The sequence below is a fragment of the Tamandua tetradactyla genome, chromosome 1, assembly GCF_023851605.1.
Source record: "Tamandua tetradactyla isolate mTamTet1 chromosome 1, mTamTet1.pri, whole genome shotgun sequence".
In the NCBI taxonomy this organism is placed as follows: Eukaryota; Metazoa; Chordata; class Mammalia; order Pilosa; family Myrmecophagidae; genus Tamandua; species Tamandua tetradactyla.
In genome coordinates this window covers 232,587,217-232,599,458 of record NC_135327.1, presented here as the reverse complement: position 1 = coordinate 232,599,458, position 12,242 = coordinate 232,587,217, and the positions used below count along the sequence as shown (strand labels likewise).

The 12,242-nt window shown below is 51.8% G+C and overlaps 1 protein-coding gene across 1 annotated transcript in view; it reads right to left on the bottom strand.

Moving 5' to 3' along the window:
* The window catches only part of CACNB2 (calcium voltage-gated channel auxiliary subunit beta 2), a 260,397-nt gene extending 248,416 nt beyond the window's left edge, over positions 1-11,981 (bottom strand). Inside the window, exons 1-2 of the mRNA XM_077154738.1 lie at positions 11,874-11,981; positions 3,598-3,690 (exon numbers count right to left, since the gene is read on the bottom strand). Coding sequence (XP_077010853.1) covers positions 3,598-3,690; positions 11,874-11,981 — 201 coding nt within the window. The remainder of the gene's footprint in view (positions 1-3,597; positions 3,691-11,873) is intronic.
* Between the last annotated feature and the right edge of the window lie 261 nt (positions 11,982-12,242).

Below are 12,242 nucleotides of genomic sequence, written 5' to 3'. Positions count from 1 at the left end.
ATGCGATGGAGGGGCTAGAAGGGGGCTTCTGGGGTGAAGCCGACGGCCTGAGCAGGCCGGCAGGTACACGGCAGCTCACTTGTGTGAACACTTAGAAACCAATTTCTCTATTTTTCTGGCATGTATGTCACTCATAAGTAAATTTGTTTAAAAATAAAATCAGGTCTATTTTTAAGCCTAATCTCATGTAACTCTGATAGTCTACCATTTATTAAAGAAATAAAACTTAGTAATTCCTTTACATAAAATGTTCAGATTTTCAACTTCTAACAGTTTAAAGTTTCAACATTATGAAAACCACCTAAAAGGGCCCTGTGTTTCCCAGACCATTTAAAAAGTCCTTATAGATGATATCTTACATGTAAAATTATAAATCTAAGATTTTCAAAGTTATAGAGAAATCATTTTCAATTCAAGGGCAGCAGCAAACTCTGATTGCAAGGTATTTTAAAACAGCCCAGGTATATTAATCAGAAACCTTTCTGAAACCAACTGTCACAGCCCACACACCTACACAAGTCACTTGTAAAAAGAGCGCATTTAAAAGGGCCTCTCTCGAGTCCTTAACAGCACACCCCGTGCTCACTGCTACTCGCTGCCACGCATTTCTGCAAATACTCTGGAGAAAACATCCCAATTCACCACTCAGCCCTCATCAGTGCAGCCATGGCTTCTTTTTATATCACAGTAGAAAATGAATGTAGTTCTAACAGAACAGAGACTGAACTACTGAAGGAAAAACACGCTGTTAGCTCAGCATGGCTGCCAAAGACGCTGGTTTTCCTTCTGGGACAGAAGGACCCGGCCCACCCCACATCAAACCCCCCAAAAAGCACCGTGTTCTGCTGAGGCTCGAGGAGACGGATCTTTCTTTTCTTCATTACACTTTAGATATTTTTTTGTCTTCTCACATGCTCATATATACTTTGGTAACATACATGTAAAGTTACATTAAATAGTTTAACAACTCTCTTTATCAACTATAATCAGGTTTCAAGCACAAACCTCACGTCACCAAGAACACAATGTCAAAACAAGGCTACCTTGGACAAACACAAATTAAAGTTCATTTATCTGCAGTGTGGTAATGCCCCAATTTGTGAATTAAATTTCCAAACTTCAAGAAAAGGGAATATACAGCCAAAGCAACAGCTGGAAAATAGGGCCCTGTGACTGCCTTTAAATGACATTTTTGCACAGCTTAAATAAGCAATAATGGGCTTTATGCTATAAATTTTATTCACTGACCACTGCTCTCTTGAACTTATCAGAGTTTCTTTTCCCACGCCATTGCAGCCTGCCCCATGTCCTGTGCCTCCTTCCTTCACCTACTGTGCGTCTGAGACGCTCGTTTTCTTCTGTGTGGGTCCTCAGCTCATCAGTACCCAACCGTGACTCAGAGCAGGGCCACAGCCCCCCAGGTCCAGTCTCCTTGTCCCCGAGGCAGAAATACAGACGCTCAGCATGGAAAAGACCTTGGAACCTTCTTTTCACCGAATCCCCTGAGCTATGTCTGGTTTCTCGAGGCCCTTCCTGCAGACCAAGGACTGGGAAGAAGAGTCCCAGGCCATGCACACCTGAAACTACCTGTCACCTGCAGCCACCTGTCACCTGGACACCTAAGAACATGGAAAACCTGGGGCTCAGCTCCTTGGCTCCATCTTGGCCAAAAAGCTCTGGTCCTCCTGAAGTAAAAAAATCTCTATCTAACTTCTTATAACTGAAACAATTTCCACTTGGCATGTTCCACAAGGAAAAATCTCCCTAGTTGACAGAAAGGGACCGGGATGCACACGTGCGTGGACTGGAAGGCTGCACGAGGGGGGCTGTGGGCTGGAGGGGGGCGGCCTGCCGGCCGTGGCAGGAGGCATCGGTAGCCCCCTGCTGACAACGGTGGTGGCCAAGTCTAAACCCAGATGCTGCAGACGGGGCGGGGTGGGGGGCCCAGGAACGCAGTGGAGTAAACTGAGCCGAGCAGCGTGGCGAGGGCACAGGACAGTTCGGTCCCCAACAAAAGCAAAACCCGGAAGGTCCTAAAGGTCTTACGGAAGACACTCTTGCCACAGAAGAGGGGTTGGGGTGGACTGAAGGCCATGGCTGAGGACACAAGAAGCGAGGAGGAAGGGACAGCCCAGAGAAAAGGAGCGGAGGGTGAGGGGCCAGCCAGCATGCTGGGGTCTGAGTGGCGCTGACAACAGATGACTTTTGAGAGCACTGGCCTCCTCCCCACACCTGGGGGCCTCATCGGGAGCTGACCACCCCCCAGAGAGGTCATCTCTCACCACCTGTAGGCAGTTTTGCTGGCAGGGGGCCCACCTGGCCCCTTCTGCCCAGGGCTGGTCCCCAGCGTCCCGCAGGCCTGGGCCGCACGGCAGCCAAAATGGATACTACGTCCCCAAGGACAGCAGCCGTCCAAGTGGCGTTGCAACCAAGAAGCCAGGATGCAACAAATGAAGAGGACGACTCATTACACAGCTCCTCCTTTTTACTCCCTGTGTGTCAGGGCAGACGGAGGGAACCGCTGAGGCCCCTGGACTGTAACCCACCGTCTGCTCGCAGCTGCCGGCTGCACAGCCCTTCACTTGTGTCCTCATGATTGTAAAACCTCGTGACTAACCCTCACTTGTACCCATTTACCAGTTTTTCAACTTTAGAGCCTTGTGGTCACCAAAGACAGCCCCTGACATGATTAATGAAAGGCCCCAGGCCAGCCCAGCACTAACCTACCCCAAGTCCAAAGTCCTAAGAACCAAGAGGGTACTGACCACAGTGGGCGCCCCGACACGCGCAGCAGCTCAGACTTCAACCTGCAAGTCCAGTGCCCCATTACGTACGAAAATCACCCCAGCATTCCATGAAGGCCGTTTTCCCGCACACGTCCTGGGCCCCAGCGTGTGCTCCATCTGCACCCGCTCCGTCACTGGACGCCGTCTCATGCCATCACCAGGTCCCCGTGCAAACTGCCCTAAACCCTGCCCATCTTTTCCCCGAGTAAAACCATCAGAATCACTGTAGTTCCGGAAGACAGATTTTGGGCCGCGAGGCCGTGTGCTCTCCTGCTTCGCGCCTAGCAATAAACCCTTTCTCTCTCTGAAACCCTGAGGTCACTGGAATGGATCAGGAGTGAGTCGGACACAGAACCCCCCACTTTGATCCGTATCAACATGACACGTCCTATTCAGCCTCAGCAGCCTCAACCACGTCGAGACCAACAACAATTTCCTCTTTTTCAAGCCAAGACCAAAGTGGGGAGAAGGAGAAAACTCAAGCTAGAGGACGCGTGTGGGACGCCAGCCACCCCCGATTCGCCGAGGCTCTGGGGTCCCTCCCCAGCCCCCCAGAGAAACCTGCAGGGGTCCCAAGCCTGTCAGGAAGAAATCCTTCTCAAAGAATTTTACATTCTCTTCCCCACCAGGCTGGGAAAGCATGCAATTATCACTTGGTGTCACTGAAATTGCACGGTGTTCACTTCAGCCAAGAGTAAGGAAAACAGTACCATACAAATCACACGGATGAGAACAAAACATCACCTTTTAAAAGAAGACTAAATTGATCCTAACATATTTCTCAAAACCATGAATTCCGAAGCTCCCTTACCTGACGCACGAAACTATTTGAGGTCGTGTCAGACGACGTACTTCCGTCGGACCCTTTAAACCTGTTCTTCCTCCTCGCTCCTTTCCCACAGGACTACAAAAAAAGAAAAAAAGACGTAGGAGGTTATTTCTCGGCCTTCACCCAGGAATCTAGACCTAATCGTATAAAATGTCAAAGATCAAAACACTGAACAACTCGCCATCCTCTGGGCGTCACTGGGAAGTTATTGGCGGGATCACAAAAATGTGTTCAAATCAGCACATCTATGGAGGGGAGAGGTTTCTAAAGAAAGCATTAACTAAGTGGCAAATAAAAACAATTTGTGGTGTTTGTATGTATGTTAACAATCGAGAAGCAAAAGCCACCAAGGAGAAAACACTTAAGGACAGAAAGTTAGAAGACAGTTTGTTTCAATAACAGGATTCAGCAAAGCACGAATATCCACCAATGAGCTCGCTGTTTCCTGCTAACTCTACAGTTTACATTCAGAGCACAGAGAATAAACCATGCACTGATCTGTGTTTAATCTACGCACAGGTAAAGACAGTGTGGATATTAACCATTAAAATACAAGGGTGGGCGGGCCACGATGGCTCAGCAGGCAGAGTTCTCGCCTGCCATGCCCGCGACCTGGTCTGATTCCCAGTACCTGCCCATGCAAAAAAAAGAATACAAGGGAGGGTGCATGGGCAGTTCAGCGGTTAGAATGCCTGCCTTCCATGCGGGAGACCTGGGTTCAATTCCCAGACCATGCACAAAAAAAACCAAGGGAAAAAGTGCTCAACCCTGAACTTCAGAGTCCACCAGCCCTAGGCCAGAATCTTGCCTGTAAGAGACTGCAGAATCTGCCAGCCTCTCCACACCCAGGCTTCCAGTCCTGAAAGTGGGCTATTAATATCTAACTTACAGGGTTGTTGCAAGCATCAAATGAAATAATGTATCCAAAGCATTTACCATAAGACCAGCATATGGCAAGGCCTCAAAAATAGTACATGAAAAAGCAAGACCCACCTTAGGGGTGGACGGAGGGACGACTTCCAAATAATATGCTGAGAATTATTAGGCTTAGAGAGGTATCACAAGATTATCAGAATTCACAAAATTTATTTTTTTTTAAATGGCCATGTTCAAGTTTTGAAAATGCGACTTTGTTACATTTCATAAGTTCATCTGGTTTTCCTTAAAATGGAAATATAAACCATTATATACATACCATTTGGGCAAGTTGAAATCTATTACAAACATTTGTGTTATGAGTAATTTAGAGGAATTTGCAATCAGTGAGAGGGTGGTATAATCGTCAAGCAAAAAAATCTTTTCTTAAATAAGTTTGTTCTAAGTATTCAAGGGATTTATGCAATGCAAATGGTTTCCATGGCATTTAATGAGCTCTCGGCTTCATAAAAGGCAGGACAGCCGGACCGGCTTTCGTAATGCAACCAACACGGTTCTCTTCACTTAACAGCTTATTCTTCTCACTTGGGTAAACATTATTCAGTAAACGGTTGAAACTAACATTCTTCCAGCAGCACTCTTTCTCTTCCCATCATTATGCAAAGGTTTGGGCTGCAGTGTTGTTCAAGGCTTAAGAACACTAAAAGTTTGAGAATTTCCTTAAAATATGAAAAGCTTACACTATGTCATAAGGAGAAATACTTACTAGCGGAAAGCGTTTTTAGGCCCCGCATGGGAGTGGGGGGCACAACCGATGTGCTTTCATGAAGAGCGCACATCATCTTTGAGAATCATCTTTGAGAAGGAAGACAGAATGCTGCCTCTTCTCATCTGATTGCAGGGCCTCTGGAACACGTGGAGGGCGCTTCTGAAATCCTATCATGTGTGAGGTTTTTCAGGGTGCATGCATGTGACTGCCAGCGGCTTTGGTGTGCAAGATTTTGCACGACCGCTCACACCTGAGCCGGCAGCCCCGGGACAGGCCCACAGGCGGAGGCGGGGCCCTTGGGGGGTGGGAGTCCTGGCCGAAGCCCCCTAGGGCACGGCCTTCCCCTCAGGCCAGGGTCCGGCCACAGCGGGGGGGGGGGGGGGGGGGGGTGGGGGGGGGGGGTGGACTGGGACCGTCCCAGCTGTCCCAGGACACGGCTGGACGAGAACGCCGGCTCAGGGGTCGCATGCCCGTCGGCAAGCACTGGGGAAAAAGTAGCGTGGGGAAGACACACTGTCCTCCCATCACTCCGATTCCTGCAGGAGGATTTATTCAAACACAGGCTTGTTCACGCCTCCACAGCGTTATGGAAAACCCCCATTCAGCATTTACCACATGTATTAAAAGCCAAAATAAAGAGATATGCTTAATTATGCTGCTATCTTGCTATGAAACTAAGCAGTAATTTATCTCCTGGACTCTTTTTCTAACTGGAGAGGGATTACTCAATGATTAGTTTTTTTTTTTATTGCAATATCTAGCATCAAGAAAAAATGAATAAACCATCTTTTGGGAAGCTAATCATTCATTTTCATGTCCTTTAAAAATGTTAGCAAAAATTTTTACTGCCATTACAAAATTAAGTTTCCTTTAATTCAAGGCATCTTTAAAATTAAATCCATCTAACTGCAATGACTTGTCTTCTGAGTTATCCTAAATCCTTGAAAATAAGTACTGGGGTATTTCATCAGAAGGAATTTTTATTTTAAGTGGAGGCTAAAACTCCCCTATATTGAAAAAGATGGGTAATATTGAGTATTCAAATATTAACTCGACTATACTTAGAAAAGGAGTATTGTTTTCTTAGTTAACTTGCTGCTTTAGATGCAGCTACATTCATGATCAATTGATTTCCCAAATTTTAGTACTATGCGCCTTTTTACCCCACTACATAAAACAGGTGATGGTCAGGGCAGCTGAGTTACAGGAAGGAAAGGGTTAAAAAGGGTTTAGCCAAAATGCAATTTCCGGAAGATTCTCCCTGGCACGTGCTTGGAAACTGTCCTTGTGGAGCTTAATAGAAGCAAATCGTGTCACCATGGCAAAAAGGAAAATAAAAAGCATGTATTTAAATAAATGTACTTCTCCTACACCAGCTAAACCAAGTATGAGTTCAGAAACTAGATGAATTTTTTTTTCTTATTTCCATAAATATAGAAATGGCTTATCACAAAGTTTTCAAAACCCCACCATGTCAACATCCGACATGTGAGAGACAGGCTTCCCGCCACGCGTGGCTGGTAAAGTGGACCCTTCTCTTAAAGTCAGCCAGCAAGCGTCCACGTCTCCCCAGCAACCAAACTGAGGTTGACGGCAGTTCATTACAGGGGTGATCACACAACGGGGGTACCAGCTGGGCTCAGGAAGGCGGCCCGCACCCCAGGAAGGAAGCAAGGACAGGCCCCCAGGACACAGCTCCCAGCTGCTGGGCCTCTGGGGGGCTGATGGGGCAGGACAGGTGTCCGTGACATTGTCCTTACCATAGCCGAAGCTTCCTTACTTCATAGTCCCAAGCAAGCAGCCAAGGCTGCCCCAGGGCATTGAGGGGAAGCCTCTTGCTTTAGGGCAGGCCAGGCCACCTTCTAGGGGCACAGGGCCGTGACGGCCTCCCATGGAAAGTCACAGTTCCCCACAGGGTGGGAGGTCGGGCACCAGCCACGCTGCCTGCAGAACGGGCACGGGATGGAGGCGCCAATTCCACCCCAGCCCCTCGGAAGGACAGGGCCACACACTGCATAACTCAGAACGAACCCGGCCACAGGGGAACCTGTGAACCCCACTGTGCACAAGACACAAGAACCCCAAGCCAGCAGACCCTCGCCGTCCGCCCAGCGGACCATCAGTTTAGAAGCTCAGACCCTGGGACTGGTTCCCTCCTGCCCGATCAAGGAACAGAAAGGAAGACAGTGCCAACACCAGGCCAGAAATACCCGAGGGGACAGTGGTGGTCAGGAGTGCAGGAAGAGGGACACATGAAGTCACTGCCTGTGTGGACAGCACAAGACCCATCATGCCTCAGATGAAGGACGTGTCTGAGAAACAGCCCCGAGAAGGGATGTCGCTCCTGGGGGGTGAAGCCCTGGGCCACAGCAGCCCAGGTGGCATTGGATGGTATAAGCATTGGGCACGGGTGGGGCCCTGCTAAGAACAAAGCAAGCAGGTTTCTCTCTCTGTGTCTAAGTCAGCTCGGCAGGTGAACTCACTGCCCTCCCTGCTATGTGGGACGTGACTCCCAGGGGTGTAAATCTCCCCGGCAAAGTGGGACAGAAATCCCAGGATGAGTCAGGACCTGGCACCACGGATGGAGAAAACCTTCTTGACCAAAAGCGGGAAGAGAGAAATGAGACAAAATAAAGTGTCAGTGGCTGAGAGATTTCAGAGTTGAAACGTTATCCTGGAGGTTATTCTTACACATTATATAGACACCCCCTCTTTAGTTTATGGTGCATTAGAGAGGCTGGAGGGAAGTACTTGACTGCAGAGCTGTGTTCCTGTAGCCTTGACTCTTGAAGATGATGTATAAAGAATTAACTTTTACACTGTGACTGTGGGATTGTGAAAAATTTGTGTCTGATGCTCCTTTTATCCAGGGTACAGACAGATGAGTAAAAATATAAGGATAAAAAGTAACTAAATAATAGGGGAGAATAAGGGGTAAAATAAACTGGGTAGATGGAAACACTAGTGGTCCATGAGAGGGAAGGGTAAGAGGTGTGGGATGTATGAGTTCTTTTCTCTTTTTATTTTTTCTTCTGGAGTGATGCAAATGTTTTAAAAATTATCATGGTGCTGACTACACAGCTCTGTGACGACATTCTGAGCCACTGATTATACACCATGTATGGACTGTATGTGTGTGAAGATTTCTCCATAAAAACATTTTTAAAAAAATGAAGCAGGCCCTGGGGAGGGGGGCTGTGGTCTCGGGGTCCCGTTGTCTCAGGGTGCCGGAGACCCCTCACCTCTTGGGGGCTGAAAGCTCTGGCCTCCCTGCAGCTCCTCCTTCACCTCCAGCCATTCCCAGACCCCTTTGCCCCCGCGGCAGCTGGCCTCACAGGGCAGCAGGAAGAGGAGCGGGTCCAGGGGACACTGTGAGCCCCTCGAGGCCAAGCAGTGGAGGTATGGCAGGTGAGGTCCTGTGGACAATGAACTCTGTCACGGGTGGCAGCATGCGTTACCCAACGACAATGCCATACATGACGACACCACACATAACAGAGAGGAAGTCGATTGGCAGGTGCTCTGTAGTCCTTCATTGTACTATGGCTTCCACAGGAGCTGTGCGTCTCACTGCCCAGCACATCTCGGTTTGGACCAGCTGCATTTGGAGCACCCGACGGCTTCACGTGGCCAGTGGCTCCTGCATGGACAGGGCCCACTTGGGGAGAGACCCTATGTTAGCGCTGGATTTGGAGGCTTCCGAGGCTGCCGTGGGCCTGGCCGGCCGGTCCCCAAACACACTGCCCCTCGCTTTATCCCGAGCACCCCCGAGTGTGCAGTGAGCTGGGTACCTGGCTCTCACACAGGAGACCTAGCTCCTCGGTTCTGAGAGTGTGCTGAGGCTGCGGCGTGAGGGCTCCCGGCTCCACGTGGGGTCGGCGTGTGCCGGGTGCTGCTCTCCATCTCCTACTTTCTTCCCATAAACTGTGCCGAAAATCCCGGTGTGAAAGGGGGGGACTGCTGAAGGCCAGTGGCTGCTCAGAGGCTCCACCTGCTTGCACGGTCTCATGCCGGCCCAGAAGGAGACAGGGGTCCTGGGGAGGGGCACACTTCCCACGGACACCACGGCTGATGAGGCACAAGGTAACAAGCACAGGGACGGCTGGCTTCCTCTCTGGGAAGTGAAGCAAGGAAACGGAGGCTGCTGCAGGTGAGCACCCACGTCTCTCTCCTGCATGGAAAATCCAGTTCTTTCTCCTACCTACCCAGTCCCTCAGCAATCACTTGCCAATTTCCAGGGACGGAGCCTCTGAAATGTCTTGGGCATGGACGTGTTGCATCATTTTCTCTGAATTTCACGTCAGCCTGATTAGCCCTTGCCCAAACTGTCCTGTCACCCTCCTTTCTAGCAGCGCCACCTCTGAAGCCCAAGGCCCCCTGCTTAGAGAGCACCCCCAGGGCAAGTCTTCTGCTTAAGCTGCTGTGTGGCATCTTCACGGCCTTCCTCTGTGCTTTATCAGTGATGCTCAGGCTCCAAAGTCACCAAGACGTGGTCCTGAACTGCCCCATCGGCCTCAAGCCTGACGATGCCCAATCTGTCCTCTTCCACCCGCTGCAACTGCAGCTTCTAAAGCACGCCACAGCACCTCTGACTACCTGCGTGGCACCCCGAAAATCTCCACTGAAATCTGATACATCCTTCGAATCTCTTTTCAAATGCCACCTTTTCCAGGAAGTCCTTTCAGATTTACCCCAAATACTGTATTTGTGATTTTACTCTTTTGAACCCCTGTAACACTCTGTACTCCTCTTGTAGCCTACATCACACAATTGTTGTAAAGTTGTCACACTTGCGTGCTGGGATGCAAGATTTTTGAAGGCAGAACTTCTGTCTTCTCGGGTTTGAATCCTTTCCACCTTACAGCTGCACAATAAATATTTCTTGGCTTATGTTTAATTAAACAAATCACTAAACAAATTAGCCTCTCCTATCTGAAAGTTGGTTATCCCTAACTTTGATCTCCAGGAATTCAAGGTCTCTATTTTTATCACAAGAACAAAAAGTTTAAAACCCTCTCAAGGAAGATCAAAGAGAACCGAGGGACTGAAATCCCTGTGTCGACATCCAAGGCCTTCATCGGGAATTACAAGGTCTCGGAGCACATTTTCCATTTTCATCTAACCTGACAAGCGTCTAGATAAAATCAGGAGTCCACAACAAATGCACAAGTGTTGGCAAGCACCGGATCCAACAGCAGAGGCAAGACACCGAAAAGCCACGGGGAGCTGCTGCGCCCACTCCGCTTGGGAAGCCAGACGGCCAGGCTCTCTGCAGCGAGCTGGTGTGCTGCCAGGAGAGACGCCGATTCAGGCTCTCGGTTTCGACATTCTTCCCCATCTCAAATCGAAGCAAATGATGTTTGTTTTTAGGTGCATGGCCCGGGAATCAAACCAAGGTCTCCCACCTGCAAGGCAAGCATTCTACCACTGAACCACCTGTGCACTCAAATTATGTTTTAGATCAGAGTTTATTTCCTGGTGGTAAAAGAAATTTTCATAGCCTTTGACTATTCTGCCACTGAGCACTCCATCAGGGCAAGTCCAGGGAGCTGGAGCCACAGTTTCCACCACCCCTCCCCAAAAGGCAAGCACCTGTGCCCCATTCCTACCAGGCTCTCTCTGAGCCCAGAGCCTCAGAACCATCTGGCAAAAGCAGCCTGGAAACCTGCAAACCAACACCCATAAACAGACATTTCTCCAGAAAGACACTTTAAATGTAACCAACCCTAAGCTCTTCATGCCTCAAGCCCATGGCCTCGGGTCTTAAATCACCCCCCTCTAGGGTGAAAGTGGGGGGACTCCTTACGCTGAGACCTGAAGGCGAGGGTAATCCAAACCATGCCTGCTCAAGCCACCAAAAGCCACCTTAGCTCCCCTCCCCAGGCCTACACCCACAGCTCCGGTTTCACCAAGAGCAGCAAACCTGAATTTTTCCAGAAACCACTAACACTCATCAGAGTAAGGCTGTCCTGAGGCCCCCTGGAATGGCGAACATTTCAGGGGAAGGGGAAAAGAAAAACTTTCTCCTCCCCAGATTGCCTTCTTCTTTAAGGATAAGGCACGAGGAGTCCAGGGAGCCCGGCGGGCGCCTGAAGCCCGGGGTGGGAAGGCGTGGGGCCGCCAGGGACCCAGTGATGTCGGGTTGCCTGGGGAGAGGCCCAGGGCGCCACCACCCACCCGCCGCCTGCACCCCCGCGCGCCCAGCCCCCACGCAGCGCTCCCCCGCGGGTCCGCGTCGGGGACTGCCCCTCCCGCCTCGACTCACGGTCTCGAGCAGGTCCAGCGCGCCCGCCCGGCTCATGGCTCCCTCCGGGGACGGACCCGCCACTGCCCCGCCTTTTCGCAGCGAGGACCGACCCCGCAGGGCAGAGGCGGCAGCGCGAGGGGCTGCGGGGACGGCGGGCGCGGGGGTCGCGGGGCGTGGGGGGAGGCGCAGGAGGGCGCGGGGGCCCGCGGGGAATGCGGGGGACACGGGGGCCGCGGGGGAGCGCGGAGAGAACGCCGGGAGTGCGGGGGCGGGCGTGGGGGTCCGCGGGGAGAACACGGGGGCCGCGGGGGGCCGCGGGGCGTGCCCGCGCTCTCGCAGGGGGACAGGGCGCCGCGCTCCCGCTACCTGCGCCGCCGCCGCGAGCGTCCCCGCGGGCTCCAGCAGCTCCGTGGGCGCCTCGAGCGCCGCCACCGCCGCCGGGGGAGGCGACCGGGACATGTCGGTGTGGACCATCGGCGGGAGTCGGCTCGAGGCGAAGGCGGCGGCGCTCCTCCGGGTGTTCCGGGCGCCCCGGGTGTCCCGGCGTCCGCGCGGCGCTGCGGGGCGCTCCGGGCGCGGGACGGGGCGGGCCCCTGCGGAAGGGCGGGCGGCCAGGGCGGGGCGGCGGGCGAGGGGCGGTGCGGCGGGGCGGGCGCAGCGCGGGGACCGGGCTGCCCGGAGGGGAGCGCGGGGCCGGCGTCGGCCGGGATCGCCCGGGGGCAGGCGGAGGCCCGG